The sequence below is a fragment of the Micropterus salmoides genome, unplaced genomic scaffold (assembly GCF_014851395.1).
Source record: "Micropterus salmoides isolate LMB-PRFRI ecotype aquatic unplaced genomic scaffold, ASM1485139v1 Ms_hic_scaffold_20, whole genome shotgun sequence".
Classification (NCBI taxonomy): domain Eukaryota; kingdom Metazoa; phylum Chordata; class Actinopteri; order Centrarchiformes; family Centrarchidae; genus Micropterus; species Micropterus salmoides.
Window position 1 is genome coordinate 18,294,437 of NW_024041151.1, and position 21,332 is coordinate 18,315,768.

Genomic DNA, 21,332 nt, shown 5'->3' on the forward strand with positions numbered 1-21,332 from the left:
GGCAGGTTTTGTGAGGAATGGATCAAAATGTAGTAACCCTAGTATTTCTGATAAATTTCCTATTTAATCTATGATAAACATAGAGGAAATTTATGAGATAAAAATATACAAATATTTTTAGTTTGTCCTATATCTTCCATACTATTTTTCAGTTGTTATGTGTTGTCTACAGTGTACTGTGTCTGTCTATCTCTCTCACACATACAGGTCCACCTGTACAATCTCTTTAAGTCCTTATTAAACAAGGCCTGCTCTGGCCTAAGCCCTATTTAGTTAGGACACTAGCTGATTATCTCAGCACCCCAACTCACCATCTTTCTCCACATGCAATCTTTAATGCAGTCTACCTGTAGTGCCTTTCTGAGTTTTCCACAGCAATGACCTTATCGTAGTTAGGAGACTGATGGTCAATGACATCCTGAGAGGGCTGAGGGAGTGAAGCCATCTAAAAGCTAGACACTGATTTAAGATTTATACTGATTAGTGATAGTAGAAACAAACACACACAGACATAAAGTGGAAAAAGAGAAATGCTCTGGGCTTCTGTAAGAAAGTTAATCCTTTCATTCAGCACAGGGAGGACCTGTCTATAATAAGGTTCCATAAACACCTTAAACAAAAGGTCAAATAGATAATCTGCTTCCACTATAATAGATTACGGCAGGTCCAGAGTGTATGGATGACAGAATGAGTCAAGTAAGGAGGGCATAATGATGTGTTGTGTCTCCTGGGCCCTTGGAGAAAACCCACTAAAACCCAGTACTGCCTAATGCTGTGGTGTGTAGCATGTAGCAACATGTTTTCTATTCAGGGTTCAGAAATAGAAAGCTTTAGCTGATTTATTTATATATAATTGTTATTTAGTATATGGGGGCGTGGGGGGGTGTGTGTGTGTTCATAAACCAAGGCATTGACCAAATCAGCACTTTGACCTGATGATAGCCCTACAAGAAGAGCCAGAGGATCACAAACTTTATTACAATTCATCTTGACGGGTGAATTGATGTGCATACAAGGTTTCAAGGTAATCCATCCAATAGTTGCTGAGACACACACAAATGTCAAACTCTTGATAGTGCTAGAGGAAAAATCAAAAAAATAAATAAATAAAATAGAGTTATTTGTCCTCTGTGAACCATCCAGTCTATGTTGAGGTAACTGGATAAGTGAAAACTTTGACCAGCAGATGTAGCTATAGAGGAAGAGCCAGGGGATCGGCAAAGTTATATTGCAATTCATGTTATAGTTGTGGGGATATTTCAGTCTGGATCAAATTGGTGGACAGGATGGACATTTAATGTTGTGCAATTGCAAACAAGTGCCATAATATGAAAAATATTCAAACTCTTTCTGGACATTAAGCTTATCTGCAAAGTTTTATCTCTGCATCTCCTTGAGCTAAATTTCCTTTAGACACTAATTTGGCAAATAAAACAATCACACGGGGAACTTTGAAATAAATCTTTATAGCTTCATACTGTTGAACTACAATACACATATTAACTTTGTTTATAAATATATCACAGTCAAATATATTTTCTTGGTTGTTAACCAATCTCTTCAGATATTAAGGACCACTCTGAGTTTATGGAGATGTTAGATTTATTTCTGTTGAATATGTCTGATTAGTCTGTTACATTTAACTTCTAAAATGAAATCAGTTCTTACTGATTCAAAGTAATGTTTCCACCACTTGCTGTGTATTGCAAAGAGATCATGATAAATACTGTGTATACATTATATGATAGGTTCACATTTCGAGGCTATATTAAAACATTACTAACATGCCCGGATGCACGCTAAAACATTTCTGTTTGCTATCATTGGTTCTCCTGTCCATACTGGCTGTAATGTGACCCCTTCCTAATGCTGTGACATGCTTATTCCATAAACGAAAGATACATGCTTAATTAGCAAATAATAACATAGACTGCTGAAGCCCCATTGAACTTTAGAGGACATTTTTTCACAGACAGAAGCCTGTGGACTTTATCCCCAATTACTTACATTGGATTTACATAGATTTACAATTACATAGGAATGGATCTCTTCAGGGCCAGTATGGACACAAGGAACAATTACAGTGACCAATAACAGTTTCATTATACATTTGGGCATGTGAGTAATCTGTTGTTAAACTTGAAAAATTATGAACATGTCCTGTAATTTGTGAGGAGATACACAACTTGGATTTAGTGTACCTCTACATCACTGTACTGTACTTACTAGATGCAATATGGACATTAACCACAGGATGGCAGCAGGCCCATGTTTTAGATGCTGTACTCATTAAAGTTACAATGGGTCATTTCTGGCCACACCTCCAAACAAATAAAAGGCAGATCCCCTCTGTGCACAGAATATATGATTGTTGACTGACATTTCCTGATACCCTCCTGGTAATTTATCATTTTTATGAGGCATTTTATGTGTTTCCTATAACTTCTTATAACCCCCTTAGGCACCCTAGCAATGAAACAATAGAACATGACAGATGTAAATGTAAACAATCTGTGTGAATATTTAAACTATAGCACACAGGGATATGGATATGTTTAAAGTATGTTCAAATCAATATAGAAGGAAGCTTTGTATTTGTGGGTTGTTACAAGAAGTAGAAATACACACTTTTTAGTCAGACCTAAACCTTTCTAGCCCAAAAAACTGTCCAAACGACCAATTCTCCAAATGGCAGGCAATGTCTCCACGCTTTGTGAATAGGATGTACAGTATGAGCTTAAGGTTTTAGGCAGCAGGTGTTTGCACAGTCTTTGAACATGACATTATTTAAATGATGGTAAGCAGAGGGTGTAATCGTGGTCTTAGCCTTGGCCCGGGTCTATCAGCCAATCACAACCAGCTGATGACCATGACCTGAGCCTTGGAGCATGCTCTGTTGATAGAGCCACCTTTGGGCTCACAGGTGTCCTCAGATTAAAGGTTAATTTATATAAGTGGTTTTACAAGATCAATAATCAAATAAGTATTCATCATCAATCACCAGTTTCTTTACAATAAACAACATGGAGAATGGAGGTAGGGTCACAGAATTTTTAGATTCTCACATATTAACCGCCACATATTAATAAATAAAGTAAAGTTTATTGCATTTAAGATATATAAATAGTGTATATAAAAAGGTGTATATAAAAAGGTGTATATAAGTTTATTTTTGTTGACAATCCATTTCAGGCCGTACAAGTAGGATTATAGTGCTGAGCAGCACAGTCGGTGGAAAAAATAGATGGTCTCTCTTGATTGGCTTGTCAGTCTGCATCCTCGCTGAGGAGACTGTTTACTATCAATGTGGGGTTAGTCTGCAGTGATTAACTTACTCTTTGATTTGTGCATCAAAACAACACACTAAAGAACTTAAGTTAAGCAAACAAACACATGAAGACTTTGGATGTTATTACATGATATGTTATGCAGCAGTAATCTCGTGTTACCAGGGTTAATCCGGGAAATGAGAGTTCACAGCAGAGTGAGTGAGAGAGAGGATGTGTGTGTCTGTGTGTAGGTGCATAACAGCAGTCATTGATTCAAAGTTAAGTGTAGTGATTCCCACTTCTCCTTCTGTCATTACAATTTTTAAGATGGGTCACCAATTCGATCCTCTTTTTGTGGTGAAAGCCCCCTCAAACTCAGTATAGTGTACATAATCTTATGTAACTGTGCTATCAGTGTTGATGTAATTTTAAGAGGCTCATCCCACTATTTGGAAAATTTGGACTCAAATACAGGCTACTTCTTATTCCTTTATTCGGATCCCCATTAGCTGCTACTAATGTGGCAAATACTCTTCCTGTGGTCCACATACAACAAACATACAAAAACATATAATGAACAACATACAGGTTATACACAAATCTAAAAACGATACCTACAATGCTTATAAAAAAGTATCACTATGCGTGTACATGATTACGCAAGCTACTGACAAAGGAAAAAGCATCACAACACTGCATCAGTCCTGGGTTTTTTTCAAAACTAGACAACCCTTTGTAGCCTACTGAGTACTAAAGAATGTTGGTTTCTCACATACTTTATTTGTGAGTACAGACAATTGGGTTGTTTCCTATAACAGATATTCCTAAAGAAAAGGGCCAACCTCTCTTCCACTCTAACCCATGAGAAACTGGCATGCACATTGTCTGTACTCAGCCTCACACCCGATGGACTGGCCAGTGTGAGTCTTGCAGCTTTATTTTGAGCTATTTGTAGCTTAAACAGATCTTTTTTGGCTGCACCTGACTAGACAGGTGAACAGTAATCAAGGTGGGATAAAACTAATGCTTGTGTCACCAGCACTCCGGAGGCAGGATTACATGCTGATTGCTCAACCAAAAGAACACAAACTAAAAAGGTAGTTCAATTATTCTTTAAAGTGGTGTGAGATTTATCAAATACTAATGTAATAAAAAATGTAGTATAACTTTAGCAGTGATATTGTATGCCCTTGTGCGTGAGTGCACATGTAAGAATGCAATACATTGCATTTTTGTTGTTATTATAATATTTATATTCACAATTTTTATAATTTGTCTCTCAAAATTGGACATCATTATTATAAGGAAATAAATATTTAGTATTTACTCATTGTGGCGCTTTGTGAAGTATGCAGTCCTGTTTTGGTTTGAATGTGAGCAGACTTGTGTGCATGTAGTGCAACTTACAACTCCACCTAGATGTCTAGTGCAGAATTTGCAAGCTACTGGGATTCAGCCAGACTTGTGAAATTTTTCATATCATTTTCTGACTTCAAATAGTGCTTGTGCAGTACACAAGTACAGTACAGTATTACAGTATTCCTCAGTCCTTTTATTGTTGGATTCGCCAAAGTATCCGAGGAGATTAATATCTCACCAAGTGTGTGTATGGTTCAATATATACCTTGATGAAAAGTGAGTGGAAAAACGGTTGTGTCCAAATTTAAAAACATTTAATAGGAATATAAGTGTGTTAGTTTATTATTGACTGTTTGCTATGTCAGGAAAATAGAATTAGAATTGTGTTTTCTTGTTGATTGCAGGCTAGTTTTTCAAGTTTAGTTTGACAAATGAAAAATTTGCTCATTAACTTCCTTTTCTTTTTTAAAATCAGAAACTCTCTCTTGGAAACAGATTTTCAACAGATAAACACATGATCATGACATCAATTTTAATTACTTTTTGTTTTGTCTGCAAAAATGGCTGCACCATAACAGCTCAATTATGCCTTGGTTTACCCCAAACTAAAATAGCACAACACTCCACTTATATAATATTTGCCCATACTTTGCATTTACACACAATTAGTTTTAGCCTTTTATCAATCCTGTTATCTCAGATGGTGCATGACAACGTGCATGTGAAGGCTTTTCTTCATAACCCAGTCATTAGAGAGCAAAGGTCAAAACGCATTTTGTGTAGCAGCAATTTCTTATAATTAATACTTAGTATTAATAGTTGAGTAAACGCTTCATGTATGGTCTGTACTGCTATGGTATGCACTTTGCATGCATTCAAATTCACTTAATGAGTTTGCACCTGCATCTGCTCATATGTGCATGTGCCTTTTTATTGTGCTTCCAGTCAGTTACATAAAGGTCTAATTGTTTTTATGGTAATTCTTGGGCAGGTTTGAAGCCAGATTAGGGTAAGGATTTTAACCCAACAGGATTACCGCTAGATTTAAGCACCTTATATAGTACCAAGCAATGAAAATCAGCCGTAAGCTTGTCTGTGGAGTGTGTATATAAAGGCTGCTTCAGAAACAAGACCCAATCTGGTGGATAACCACAACAGTAGTAGAATTTTATCACTGTTGCTTCTTTGATCCAAAACAGGTAAGACACTAAATTTTTACTCATGTCAAGACAATTCACCTTTTAGTTACATTTCATCAGTTGTAACCAGCAGAAAGTAAGTAAGTTTATATTCTGTTAAAAATGTAAATTTTCTCTTCTATCAGCTTTAACTGTTTAAATTAGAGACTTGATAATCATCTATATCGTATAATGTGGTGTTACAGTTTGAAGATGTACTTTTGTCCAAATATTTAGTACTGACATTTTGGCTTAGAATATGTTTTTTAGACTGTTGTGTTGCTCCAGCATGTTATAGGGTGTCCCATGGTGCTATTACAATATATTGTTGTTGCATTAGGGTGCAATAGATCAGGGATGGTGGAATATTGGACAGTTTTTTTCTCAAATAATTATACTGACGTGTGTGAATGAGTAGCACTGTAAAACTAGTTTTCAGCTGTTTATGGTGCTAATACACTGATATGTATGTTCATCATAGAATGGGATCCTCTAAACTGGCCCTGCTGCTGGTCTTGCTGTCCTGTGTGGAGCGCTGTCTGTCTGCCTCCTGTGTCGTTGACAGCTTCACAGTCAAAGAGGACTTTGATCCCAAGAGGGTGAGAGAACTGAAACACACAAACAGCATGCATGTTTTAAAAAAGTAAATAAAAAAGTCAAATGATTTCTTATGTTCTTCCTTTTCATTGCAGTATGCAGGAAAGTGGTACGCACTGCAGAAGAAAGATCCAGAGGGCCTGTTCCTGCAGGACAATATCCAAGCTGAGTACACAATTGATGATGATGGCTCCATGACCGCCTCCTCCAAAGGACGTGTCACTCTGTTTGGGTAAGTCAGAGGGCCAGAACGACCTTCTTGACTCTCTAAGACCTGTGGAGACACCTACATTTTTCAGATAGGTGTGTAATTCTCTTGAAGCACATTCTGAACAGCATTAGCTACAAGACGGGTTTTCCCTGGATTATGAAGGATTAGGAAGAAATGCAGGTTGGAGTGGTGGGTCTTTAACACAGGAATGTGGGCTTGAATGCACTTTCACTAACTTAAGAACTTCAGTTGATTTAAACAAGGACAATGATATTAGTCAAAGACTGTTGGGTCATTTAATACCTTTCACTGTGATGCTAATCTGTGTTTGCGTCATCATGTTGCAGCTTCTGGGTTGTGTGCGCTGACATGGCTGCACAGTACTCTGTCCCCGACCCTGCCACCCCAGGCAAGATGTTCATGAACTACCAGGGACTGGCCAGCTACCTGTCCAGTGGAGGTCAGCTGTGCACAAATATCACCCTCACATCCCTCATATTACCCCTCATTTTCCTTCAACACTAACTTCCCCCTTTCTGTCTAACCAGGTGACAACTACTGGGTGATTGACACCGACTACGACAACTACGCCATCACCTACGCCTGCCGCACCCTGAAAGACGATGGCAGCTGTGACGATGGCTATGCCCTCGTGTTTTCCAGAAACCCCCGTGGCCTGCCTCCTGCCATCCAGCGTGTCGTCCGCCAGAAGCAGGAAGACATCTGCATGGCCGGAGAGTTTCAGCCTGTACTGCAGTCTGGAGCCTGCTAAAGAGAAAAAGAGAAAGGAGAACAAGAGAGTGAGACGCTAAGAAAGCCATCTGGCTGCAGTCTAGGAGGCTTGAAAATAAGAGGAGGGAGAATGAGAGAGCTCATGTGACAGAAGGCGTGTAATGTTGTGTATGTGAGAGTTATAATGTGCAGTGAATGGACAGATGCAAAAGAAAAAAATTAATGAATGAAAAGAGCAAGGAAAGGCTTAGCGTAGACAGTAAAAAAAATCTGCGTATTCCCAACCAGGATCCCAAGATTTATATCCCGTACATCCTCTATAACTCTGTGTTCATCCATTGTTTGTCCAAGGTAAATGTTACTGTGGTGTTTTGAGTGAATGTGAAACTTAAAATAAAAAAAATATTTTTCTAAAGAAATAGCCAATCACTGGAATTTTGTTCTTTTTGTGCTCTAAAAAAACATGGCGTGAAATAAATTTTCCCAAACATGAATATAAATCCCAATATAGTTAAAAACAGGCTTAAAACATGTTGCACTTTGGCCATATAAGAGGCTGTGATCCAGAGCTGGACTGGTAATCTGGCATAGCTACCGGGCAAATGCCTGCTGGGCCGATGCACCTTTGGGGCCAGTGTAAGGTAAATTATTTATTTATATAACTGTTTTTTAAAAATCACATCTCTTACTAGCCCCCACCCCTTCTGTTCTCTGTTTCTTGCTTTGCCGGCCAAACAAAGTCCAAAAAAAGTAATTTAAGCAAAAAATAATAATAAGCTATTGATTACTGCATTATATCTTATTATATTGTTATATTGTGAATTGTCACCTGCCACCTGAATATTGTGCTTCCCTTTATAAAAATAAAGACTTTTCCTCCTTAAATTGGTGCAGAAAATGTCTACAGAATGCAGGAAATTAGGTGTTTAATGCTAAAAATCTTCTGTGGGAGGACTCCCAAACTTCCCATCAAATATTTCATCTATAAATATTTTTCTATTCTATCTGTTAAAATATATTCTTATCTTGTAGTTATGCACACCAATCTTGTGCAAATGTTACGTCTCAGTGTTTCATCATACGCCTAATCTGACCTCCTAAATAGATTGTGTATTGGTGAGAGGTGTCCAACCAGATTTGGTGGGCCAAAAATGCCAGGGCTGATTTTTTGTCCTAGTCCAGCCCTGCTGTGATCCCTCCTGAGCTCAAGAGAATGCAGACAAACCCAACACAACACACACTGAGCAGTAATGAGCTTACTGGTGGTCTGAGCTTAGTCCTATTAGACTAACTCAGCTGTTAGGACACGTAGTGTTCTCAAGAGGTCAGGATTCATATCAGGAGCTTTCTGAAGCCTTGCTTATATTGCAAAGATGACTGAATGCTAAATACGCACAGGTTAGAAAAAGCAGCACTTTGATGCTCAAATGGTCCTGATAGATTTATTACATCACTAATTTGGTAAAACCCAGGTAAAGGAAAAGAGAATAAGAATGGCTGACAATGAGAGACTGACTAAGAAAGACAGATGGAGATGCTTGTTTCTATTGCTTGTGTGTAATCCGTTTGATGTTATGCTACATGTGCTGAAGCAAACAATGGCCGAGCATTACTGTTAATCAATATACTACATCTGGTGTCCTGGCTTACTTCATGGAAAATGTCATTGACTTAAATCATTTTAATGCGGTTTTTGCAAATTTGCCTTGTTCTTTCGCAGTTATATCAGAATCAGCTTTATTTTAAGTTGCTCTCAGTTTTACACACAGTTCCAAGAGCAATTTACAGGAAGATATAAATAGACATATGGCTATAAACAGGGATAGCAAAGCTGAACAAAGATAGGTAAAAATAAACAGAACTATTATGTATGAACAAGTAGGTGAAATAGCATATACGTGAATATATATAAAAGCAACAATGACCACAACATACAATCTCTATATACAAGTCAAATGTCTCTGTAAATTGCAAACAAATACAAAGAGTGAATGCATAATGTAATATATTACTTTTTATACATGAAGCTTGGATGTATGCATGTATACATGTCTATAAAAAGTATATACAGAATGCAGGATTTATTCATACATATTTGACAATGATGGATGACATGTACATGTAAAAGCATGTTAATTATATTATTATACAGCATAAAAACAATGCAAAAATGCCTTGGAAGCATGTTGAATTGATTCACTCTTTGCAGCATTTATTCATTTATTTTTGAGATGTAAAATGACACCAGGGGGGAATAAAGCTTGTTAAACCCATATAGATAACATTATAGCATAATGTGGACATGTGTCAACCTCCATTACTATTTAGTATTTAGCATAGAGGCATGCTAGATCAATTGATTTTTTATCATCTTTTACCCAACATTACACCATGAAAAAGATCATGAATCCTGATGTGGAGCAACATGAAACCCTGTTATGCGATGTTCCTGTTTTTAAACAACTCAGTATTTAAGTCGTTTTTGATAATAAACTTAAAAATATTCTCATTTTTATTTGCAGAAGCATCCTAGCTGCACAATCGGAATGTGACAGGGGATCATAGGTAATCCCTGAGTGATAAAACGTGTTGGCGGGACAGTGTGTAAGGATCAGGCATCAAGCCAAAGCTTCAGTTAGTCTGACTGTAAACTAATTTAGCTTTGATGGGAACTGTTTACTTCAAATAGGACCATCTGTAATTTGCAATTGAAAACAGCTAAACCCAAACAGTGTTTTATATTTCTGTCAAGATTTAACCTGTGTAACTGATTTCTTCTATCCTAGGGCATACAATTTTGACATGTTCTTGGATTTCACACTAGACAGAGAGTAAAGGAAACTCTTTTTACTTGCGCACTACTCCTAATGAAAAAAAACAAACAAAACAAAACAAAAAAGTAGCCTGTAAGCGTGTCCAGATTTTTGGGGGGATAAAACCCAGACTGTTTTCACATAAGTAGGCTACAAGACTAAGGTAAGAATATTAATGGATTTATCTGCTTGAGTCTGGTGAGGCTGTAACTCAAATGTCCCTGATCTGGTGGATGCCAGAGGAGGAGGTTATGGTGTTTTCACTATCATGTATAAAGTTGAATGAATGTTTGCAATTGCTGCCTTTACTGAATAAATTGTATATTATTTGCTATATTAAGAGCTGTCCACTAGAGTGCAGTGAAACCACATCAAACACTGAACAATGAACTTGAAGACCTTTAGACTTAAAAGCAGTTATTATAGTTACTGAAGTTGCAAAAATCGTAGTTAGCTTTTGTTTTGACTTTATGCATCATTGTATCTGTTGGGCTTCACACAGGTCTTGAAAATAATAATACGTATCTATTTTACATTCTTTTCCTGTCTCCCATGGATGGTGTGAGTTGGCAGTTTCAGTGTTCCTTTCAAGACAGCAGAAAAGATAATATGATTCTTCATTACAGTTTGATTTAAAATTTTGTCTCTTTTGTGTCTCTTTTGTTCAGATAATTGAAGCCAAAGATCCCCTGCCCAAATTTATTTTAGACTTATAAACAGTGCCTAAACTTAGAGAATATCTGGAAGTGTGCTTGTTTTTGAAACATCACCAGACCGCTTAATCCAATGATCTGTCTGCCTCCCACTCACCTCTGTCGTCATTCTCTATCTTTCCCTGGGTCTCAGTCTGTGTTAAAGAAGGAGCAAAACTGTTGTGGTGTGGTATCTCCCTTTTGTTTTCCCCTTCCCTTTGTTTTCTGTCTGTTCTCCCTATCTGTCTCTGTGTTGTCTGCGTTTGTCTGGGCGTGGCTACACTCTGTGGCTCAGAGTCTGCTTTTGAGTCCCTAAGTTTCTGACATTATGACACAAACAGAGGGAAGAAAGAAAGATGACAGTACTCCAGCTGCCATAATTTAAAAGATAATATGAACAAGCTCTGTGGATCGGGTTCCATAAATGTGTTCCACAGGGAAAGTGTCAGGGAAAACTGAACACAACAGTATATTTATTATACAGGAGCCTACTATAGTCCACTGTGTCAAACACACACACACACACACACACACACACACACACACACACACACACACACACACACACACACACACACACACACACACAGTGACCATTAAAGTAACCACCCTCCTATAGTTTGCTAATTATTTTGCTAGAGAGAACTTAATATGATATGTAAGTTTTCTGTAAAATACAAATTTTACATCAGTTACACAAAATGGTTAAAGTGTTCAGTTGGCACATTTTTGAACAAAATTTCTAGCTATCCCAGAAAAGTTTTACTCAGTGGCAACAACGGAGCAGGGGGGTGGCTTCTGGGGCTTCAGTCCCTAACATTTTCTAAAAAGCCCCAAATGTTTTCGGTTTTTAAATTAACTTTGTTTCATTTCCCCTCTGCCTCTCTGACTGGACCGGCAAATCAATGGAGCAAAAGCATCTATTGGTCTGTTGTCATAGCGGGTTATTGTCTGTTTCATTCACTCGTGTCACCTCAGTGAGCAAGCTTGCTAACAGGCAAACCAATTTATGTACTAAAATTTTTTAGAAGGTAAACCTCAGCCAACACCCACAGAAACTGTTCAGCAGCATCAGTCATATCTCTTTTCCACCAAAGCATTTTGAGAGCCGGTTCGGAGCCGGTGCCTACTCGCAAACCAGTTCCCCTTCGAGGGAACTCGAACTGCGTCGGTTACGACACTATGGGAACGCCTCTAGGCGAAGCAGGTCTGAACGTGAATGAAATCACTCCAATCCTATTGGCTTGTTGCTAGAACGGTAAGGTGTGACGGAATAACCGGAGGAGTATAAAGCACACCTGTACACACTCATCATTAGCTTTTTTTTATTCAGCAGGCGCTCTGTATGTTGTTTGAAGAAAGCTCCAGTCCTACAAGCAGTGTGTCTTACCTGAAGAAGAAGTCTACCAGCATGTCCGGCAACCAGATGTACAGAAGGTGTGTTTTTTCTTGCCCTCGGTACATCACGGATGGAGATTCTCATGAGATGTGTGTCTCATGTTTGGGGATGGAGCACGCCCGGGCAGCTCTCGAGGGGGCTGCCTGCGCCCGTTGCGAAGCCCTTTCCGTGCGGGTACTGAGGTACAGCATGGCTCTCTTTTCCGAGGATGGCCGGATGTGTTCTCCCCGTGGTGCGGGCCCTGCGGCCGCTGAGGCGGCCCGGCGGCTTCACTCATGGGGTTCACAGCGTGATCTGTCGGAGGATTTCGGGACGGCTGAGGCTTTTTCCCGACCTTCATCCGCTGGCTCCGACGCTTCCTTTCCTCGTTCGGGAGCCCGTTCTCGGCTTCTCCCGCTCGCGGTTTGGATCCGGAGACGCTGCAGCAATCCGACTCCGAGGAGGCGGACGTGCTCAGCGCAGTAGACGATGACTTCCGGGTGTCGGGGCGGCGTCATCTAGCGACGCCCGACTATGACGTGCTGCTGGAGGTGGTGACTAGAGCCGTGGCTAAGCTCAACATCAACTGGCCACAGGAGGAGCAGACACCACAGGCTAGTGGTAGCTTGATGAAAGGTTTCTTAAGCACCACACGCCACCTCCACGCCGGTCTCTGCCATTCTTTCCTGATTTACATGATGAACTGAGTAAATCATGGGGCAGACCCTTCTCTACATGGCTTTCCACACCCCGATCACTGAACTACAGTAATGTGATGGGGGTTAGGGACCGTGGTTATGGGAGGATGCCTCGGTCTCCATCCGTCCTTCTCACAGGAAGTTCCTGAGGTTTGCCTTCGGGGGTGTGGCTTACCAGTATCGGGTTCTTCCATTCGGCCTGGCACTTTCCCCTCGCACATTCACCAAGTGTATGGATGCAGCACTGGCCCCGCTGAGGCTCCGGGGCATCCGGATTTCAACTTCATCGACGACTGGCTCATCCTAGCCCAGTCTCGAGAGTTGGCGGTTCGGCATCGAGATGTCGTTCTGGCTCGTCTGCGGCGTTTAGGGCTGAGGCTCAACGCAAAGAAGAGCGTGCTGGCGCCCACCCAACGGGCTACGTTCCTAGGGGTTGCATGGGATTCGACAACGATGCGGGCACAATTGTCTCCGGCACGTGTCGACACCATATTGGCTGCCGTGAAAGGGGTGAAGTTAGGCCACGCCATCACTATGAAACACTTTCAACGAGTGTTGGGTCTCCTGGCGGCTGCGTCCAGCGTAATACCATCTGGACTGCTGCACATGAGACCCCTGCAGTGGTGGCTAAGGAACAAGGGTTTTTCCCCCGAGGGGAATCCTCTCCGTCTGATTTGGGTTACGCGCAAGTGTCTTCGTTCCCTATCAGTTTGGAAGGAAACTTGGTTCCTGTCCCAGGGGCCCATGCTGGGAGGGTCTTGTCGCCGGCTGGTTATTTCGACAGACGCCTCCCTCACGGGCTGGGGCGCGGTCATGGACGGCCGCTTTGCAAGGGGATCCTGGCAGGTGCATCGATCCGAGTGGCATATCAACTGTCTCGAGATGTTGGTGGTGTTCCAGGCTCTAAGGAGTTTCCTGCCCGATCGCCAAGGCCACCACGTCATGGTTCGTTCCGAGGAGAACAACACAGCGGTGGTGGCCTATCTGAATCACCAGGGCGGTCTGCGCTCACGCCCTCTGGACAGACTGGCGCGTCAGAGCCTCCTGTGGTCCCAGCAGAGGTTACTATCGCTCAGGGCGATGTATCTCCCCGGGACACAGAATCAGGGAGCAGACCTGCTGTCGAGGCAGGGGCTGAGGCCCGGGGAATGGAGACTTCACCCCGAAGTGGTGGAGCTCTTGTGCGAAGAGTTCGGCCCCATAGACGTGGATCTGTTTGCGTCTCAAGAGACTACGCACTGCCTGCTATGGTTTCTCTCGTTCCTCCAGCCCCGTTGGGTCTGGACGCCATGATACATTCGTGGCCGAGGCTACGTCTGTACGCTTTTCCCCCAGTCGCTCTGCTCCCGGAGTTCTGGAGCGGGTCCGCCAGGACAATGTCGGCCTACTGCTCGTAGCCCCGTTCTGGCGAACCCGGGTGTGGTTCTCGGACATCATGTCGCTCCTGGACGGCCCGCCGTGGCGGGTCCCTCTGAGGAGAGACCTGCTGTCCCAGGCGCAGGGCCGGGTTCTTCACCCTTGCCCCGCCATATGGCGACTGCGGGTCTGGCCCCTGAGGGGGCACAGTACCTAGAGGCGGGTCTAACAGCCGGAGCAGTCGAGACCCTCCTGAGCTCCAGGGCCCTGTCCACACGGAGGATGTACGGCCTGAAGTGGAGTGTTTTCTCCACTTGGTGTAGGGAGCGGTCGGTGGACCCAGTTACCTGCCCGGTGGTTCAGGTACTTGAGTTCCTCCAGGACCGGTTCTCTGCTGGTCTTTCCCCTTCCACCCTCAAGGTGTACGTGGCAGCTATTTCCCCACCCCTCTGAGGGAGGGGTCCTTGGGGAAACTTCCCTTGGTTGTACGTTTCCTCCGTGGTGCCCGGAGGATGAGACCTGCGACTCGGTCCAAGGTTCCCACTTGGGATCTGGCAGTGGTTCTTGGGGCGTTGGCTGAGGCCCCCTTCAAACCCCTGGAGTCAGCTGAGGCTAAGCACTTGACCCTCAAGATGGCCTTTCTCCTTGCTATCACCTCTCTGAGGAGGGTGGGGGATCTCCAAGCGCTTTCGGTTTCCCCGCAAAGCCTGGAGTTTGCCCCGGGGAATATTAGGGCTATCCTGCACCCTCATTCAGGATACATCCCTAAAGTGCCTTCTTGTGCGGCAGGGTCCACAGTGCTGCAGGCATTTCATCCTCCACCTCATGTGACGTCGGAGGACGGGAGACTTCATCTGCTCTGCCCTGTCAGAGCACTGAGTACTTACACTCTGAGGTCCTCCCGTTGGAGGAAGGCTGACCAGCTGCTAGTGTGTTTTGGGTTTCCCAGGGCCGGGCTCCCTGCATCCAAACATACTATTAGCAACTGGTTTGTTCAGACTATTTCCCTGGCCTATCAGGTGCGCGGTTTGCCTTCACCTGTGGCTGTGAGGGCTCATTCTACCAGAGGCATGGCGGCCTCTCGAGCCCTCCTTTCCGGGGCCTCTTGCAGGATGTTGTTTAGCGGCTGGCTGGGCCACTCCGCACACATTCATTCGGTTTTACAGTCTTGACCTTCCTTCGTCACCTGGCACTCGTGCGCTCTCCTCTTAGTCGTGCCACTTTATTGCACACAGGGGCAGGCAGGGTTTTCGGCACGGTTTAGTGGGTATCTCGTTCCCATAGTGTCGTAACCGCCGCACCTCTCTCCCCGCCTGAAGCGCCTGCTTCATAGTTAAGCTAATGATGGGTGTGTACAGGTGTGCTTTATACTCCTCCGGTTATTCCGTCACACCTTACCGTTCTAGCAACAAGCCAATAGGATTGGAGTGATTTCATTCACGTTCAGACCTGCTTCGCCTAGAGGCGTTCCCATAGTGTCGTAACCGACGCAGTCTCTCGTTCCCCTTCTCGGGGAACCAGGGTTACATACGTAACCCGAGACGTTCTTTGTGTTTCAACAGCCAAAGAACCGGTTCTCGGCCAGGAAAACTGGTTCCAAAGCGGCACCTACTCTTTGCTGTACTAGAACGTTTCTTTTACCACGTCATGCTTACGTAGGGGGCTGGGGGCGGGGTTATTTTGACCAACAACACGACGGGAAAGGTTGTGACCGCCATTGCTAAAAACACAGTGCTAGTAAAGATAGTACAACGATTGAAGAAAATGGATTCTAAAGCGAAACAGTGGTCGGTGGAGGAGACAAACTGTTTGTTAGCGATATGGTCCTCGGCAGAGGTACAGCAAAAAATAGAAGGTGCTTCGAGAACAAAAAATGTGTTCGAGGAGATCCAGAGGGAGATGGCTACAGCGGGGTTTAACAGAACCATAAAGCAGATCAATAACAAGTTAAAAAAAACTAACAAAGGATTACAGAGACCAAAAGAAGGAGTTGGGGCAAAGGTGAAATGGACGGCCATTTAGTAGAAATACCCATTTTGAGGTTTTGGACTCGGTCCTCGGCGACAGACCGGCGTGCCAGGTCACCGGGGCATTAAATTCTGCCACTGCCATGCTAGAATCTATGGTGAATGAGACGCTGCTGCAGGGTATTGCCAACAACGTTACTGATTCTGGTAAGTTTAACTTTTCTAATGTATTACCTTGTTGCAAAACAACTATACATTTCTTATATGTCTGCTTGCTTGACCAGCCAGTCAGCTAGCTAGCATGCTTTTGCTAACAATAGCTAACGCAGACACTGTATAGGGTTCAATGGAAACGTTTGTGATTTAAACACTGTCTTATTTTTGTTGTTGCTCAGCTCACCAGTACCGTCTTGCAGCTCAGCAGCTGAAAGCTCCTCATCTGCCTCTTCCAGTCAGTCGACCAGAAAGGGTAAGGATTCTTGTTATGAGTATCAACAAACTGAAATATATCAGCCTTCATTAAATAATTTAATGCAGATCTGTTGTATTTGATTAATTTGCATGAAGTGCCCAATAAGTGTAGGGATATGATAGTAGACATACTTTATAAGGTGTAACAGTGTAGTATTATAGTATCATATAATATTATTTTGTTAATATGTTGCATTGACTCTTGTGTTTGATTCTTTACAATTGCAAAATACACGAAGATCTGTGTTTATTGTAATGTCTTTTGTGCACAGGCAAAACGAAACGAGACATGAATGGGGAGCTTCTGGAATATTTTGAGAGGTCAGACGAAAGGTTCCTGCAGCACTGCAAGGAAATGAATGATACCTTGCTGAAGAAAATGGATGCAGACTCAACTGCAATGCTTGGACTCATGGAGCGTATGATCACGGTGATGGAGAGGCAACTTCACTGATAAGTGCTACTGAATCAGAAAGAAACTATTAGTTTTTGCACAGTGTACTTTTGCAAAAAATAAACGTTTTTTGAAGAAACATGTCTGCTGTAGTGTGCTTAATCAACAGAGAAACAAATGCAAGTAATCAAGGTTAAAAAAAAATGTTTTATTTACATTTGTGCAGATTAAACACTGCTGCATTTCAGGAAACCAGAAAGAGAGAACTATTAACTCAGCAAGTAAACATAACAATATTACATCTGGTGTTACAGCAGTTTAATTATTTAACAAAAATACAACTCATGTAGAATTACAATGTATGGCAGTGGTGCAGTAAGAAAAAAAGAAATCAGTCATTCCCTCTACAAAAGTACTGTATTAATGCAGCTCTGATGTCAGCCCCTTCTTGATTGCCATGTTCAGGTAGCGCCTGGATAGGAGGCTGAATGTTTATAGGCCTGTCTTGATGCTCCTCTGTAAAGTTGTCTCCATGTTCCTCAGAAATGTTGTGAAGCACACAGCAGGCGAGTGTCATTTGCTAGCTCAGCTCCAGCTTGCAGTCATTTCTTTTTAGGAGGCACCTCCATCGACCTTTTAGTCTCCCAAAACACATCTCCACAACTGACCGTGCACTGCTCAGCTGGTAATTGTAGGTCTGCTGTTCATGTGTCAGTCTACCAGTGTCTGAAAAGGGGTTCATGAGCCAGTTCTGCATAGGGTAAGCTGGTTCACCAATTAGATGATGTCCAACATCACACCCAGAGATGTTCATTTTGTTTTGGCCTAATAACTCCCCGTCATTTAGGACTTCCCACAAATGTGACTGTCGCAGTACTCTTGCATCATGAACATTACCTGGATAGCCAACAAATACATCCCAGAAAAGACCTTTGGCATCAACCACTGCTTGGAGAACAATTGAATGCCATCCTTTCTGGTTGTAATAGTCTCAAGGGTACTCCTCTGGTGCTATTACAGGGATGTGACTTCCATCTATTGCTCCAACACACTGTGGTACTCTCCAACAATTCTGAAAGAATGTGGCCAGTTCTACAAACTTGTCGGCGTCAGGAAATGAAATGTGCACAGGAAGCAGCACCTTGTTGACTGCGTAGCAAAAGTCCTTGTGTCAAATTAAGAGCTTGTGTCAAATTAAGAATATTCTTGTCATTTCTGTTGTAATGCTCTAGTTTTGTCCTGCTTGGTTGTTGTGATATAATGAATCCTTGTAAGATTGTTTTGTCTCATGGATTCCATTCTGTTGAGAAGTCTGGGAGTATTCCCAGACTACTGGCCTTCTTCCCCAGACTCTGTGTCGGGGTGATTCATTCTGTCAAAGCCATCATGGTATAACAAAAATAAGTAATGCTGTTTCTGCCAAATTCCTACACTACCCTACCCTTGGTATGTAACTTAACATTTGTTGTGTTATGGTTTCACAGTGATAGACTGAAGTTTTTCCCAAATGATGTATAGATTTTTAGGAATTCAAATATCTCAAAACAGCTTGGCAAATACTGTATTTAGCTGCCACGAATGGGAACACCCCATTTTTTCGACTAAGCCCCAAAATGTTAAAAACGTCTGCCTCCGCCCCTGCTCAGTGGTCATGGCCGGACATTTGTGCAAATCAAATATGGAGAAAACCTTTTTTTCTACTCCATATGGATTTCTATATCTGCTTCCAGTTAATGTAAGACTTTTCAGGAATTCCCTCCGGAAACCTGTTGTTTAGCAAACAAAGGTACCTGTGCCAAGAATACATGTTGAAACAACCTATTGTTGCTCATAACTGCCAGCAGCACATCTTACTTCTGTCTCAAGATGTACCAAGATTGATGATGCAAATCACTGATCTTGTATTCAATCTCTACCTTCAAGACTTGTTTTTATTGCTAACAAAAAAGGGTAATTGGATGCTAAGTCAGCAAGATGATTAATTCTGTTCCCAGGGCAGTTCTCCTGGTCTCAGGAATGAGTGTCTGTATCTTGCGCTGTAATAAACAGCAGAATGATGCACTAATATCAAGAAAATGGCAATTGGGAATTCCTGAATCAAGTTGAGATGAAAAAGAAAAATCATCAAATTATTTTGCAGTGTTGATAGCCAGATTAAAACTTGCTCTAAGCTTCAATGGCTCAGAATTTAAAAGGTCCTAAATGCTGTTAGTCCTACAGAAAAGATTATATGTTGGTTTCACTGGCAACAGTTGGATTTCTCCTTTCATTATACAAATACTTTCTCCTTGAGGGAAATTAACATAACATCAGGTGTCAGTTGGTTAGAAGCAGCAACGTAACATAGTTATGCTGGGCCCTGGTGCAAATATTTTCCTTGGGCCCTGACAAACCAGCCTTTGATCAAAACCACGGACAGCTGCTACCTGAAAGGCTTATTCGTCAGTTATCAACACAGTGGCAAAGCGGCCAGAGACGTTACACAGACAGGTTACATTAAGTGCGTATTTTCCAACATACAAGAGGTAACGATCACAACTTACATCCCTGATCCTACTCTAAACAGAAATAAATCTGTAACTCACCCATCAGAAGTTAACTCTATGAGCCTTTTCCTTATAAAGTCAAACCATTGCAAGAAAGATAGCATGGGGATATCCAAGCGCGTTATTGCGCATGACAGGGAAAAGATCATTGGACAAACAGATTTCCCAATTCCCATAAAGCCTTGTTACTTCATAGCTTTTGAGAAAAAATAATAATAAATAATAAATGCTGCTGAAACAGGTTAAATTATTGTTATTATGAGCACAGGGCACCAGTGTCAGACTTTTCTCAGAGATTCTGTCTGTCTTCTGTTTGTCCAAATGTCTGCATGTTGAAATGCTCACTAACTGTTTTGGTCTCACTCATCTGACTTTTCTGTCTTTCTGTCTTTTTATGACTCTTTCAGTCGTCCGACTGGCAATCTGCTGGGAGTCTTGACAGATCTGTCTAACTGCTCTGTAAACGGGCGGTGTCTTTATCACAATATTAAGGGAGGGGCAACAAGATGCCATGAGGATAACCTCAGGCTGAAATCAGTAGTGTTTCAGTGTTAACATTTAGTCTCTCCATCCTGAATAAAGCACCATTTCCTATACAGGGTTTATAGAAAGTGTGTGTTTTTTTAAACTCTCTGAATGCAATCAATTCTAAAATGTCAGTCTCACTGTGTATTGTGGAGTTTTAAAACTAACTGTTATTTGAAAACGCTCGTACGCTGTACTATGTTTGCCATGTGATCTCATGTAGCCTGTTGATATCTTAATGTTGTGTGTCCTGCTGGTCTACTAAGTTCTTAATGTTTGCTCTGTAAACAACAACATGTTTGAAAATTGAAAAAAGCTGCTGGGCAGAAACTGTGTAGAGTTGTTGGCTCAAATGGCCTGTAAACCTTCAGTATATTGTCAATAGCGTGATGTTTTGCTTTTGTTTCAATGTGAATGAGGAACTTTTGAGAAACAACCTGAAAATGTTGGCATAGAAAATTTCAACATGTTAAAGCCATCTAATTAATTGTCATTAATGTGGCCTTGAATACAGTGGAGTGATGCATTTGGACCATTACATATACAATCTTATTTATATTTTCAGCTTAAAATTTAGACTTTTCTCAGTGGTTCATTTTGGTTTCCTTCCTTTTAACTTTTTTAACTCAAGAGGATTTTTGGAGCATGGTGACCCCAGTTCAAAAAGTCATGACCTTTAATTACAGGGTTGATGGGCATCACAGTGGGGTTGTTATATCATGACATAGTGTGTGCTCAGGTAGGACGTGCTTATTAAGGGATTCCATTTTTTTTTCTCTCTAGCAGAGCAGAGAAAAGAAATCCTATAATGACTCAGAAAGGAGTTCCGTCTCTGTATTTGTGGGTCTTCACCCTTTTATCTTATGTAATCTACTGGCAGATTAACCTGTGTGTATAACAACCAAGCATGTAGACTACAGCAACGTCAGTCATTATGGGTTATTTGTCTTACATTTAAAGCAAAGACATAAATCTCAGTTGCATGACTCAACACTTACACACACATTGCCCGTCTCTGAATGAGTTTTACAACAACGTCTCATTATAGTAATTTTCTCCGTATTTACCTCAGGGTTGTCTCCAGTGTCTTTGATGAAAGACCTGCAAGAGACATTACTTCACACCAAACCTCAATGGCAACAGATG

At 41.8% G+C, this 21,332-nt stretch overlaps 1 protein-coding gene and 1 long non-coding RNA gene across 2 annotated transcripts; both read left to right on the forward strand.

Annotated features, from left to right (window-relative positions):
- Positions 1 to 6,288: 6,288 nt before the first annotated feature.
- rbp4l (retinol binding protein 4, like) lies at positions 6,289 to 7,708 on the forward strand. The gene is made up of 4 exons (XM_038734265.1): positions 6,289 to 6,405; positions 6,499 to 6,635; positions 6,962 to 7,074; positions 7,163 to 7,708. Exons 1-4 carry the CDS (start codon positions 6,289 to 6,291, stop codon positions 7,384 to 7,386), a joined length of 591 nt encoding a protein of 196 aa, XP_038590193.1. The 3' UTR covers positions 7,387 to 7,708.
- Positions 7,709 to 15,736: 8,028 nt separating this feature from the next.
- LOC119915052 lies at positions 15,737 to 17,256 on the forward strand. The gene is made up of 3 exons (XR_005446884.1): positions 15,737 to 16,457; positions 16,646 to 16,719; positions 16,994 to 17,256. It is a non-coding gene; the product is annotated as an uncharacterized LOC119915052 (long non-coding RNA).
- Positions 17,257 to 21,332: the final 4,076 nt, after the last annotated feature.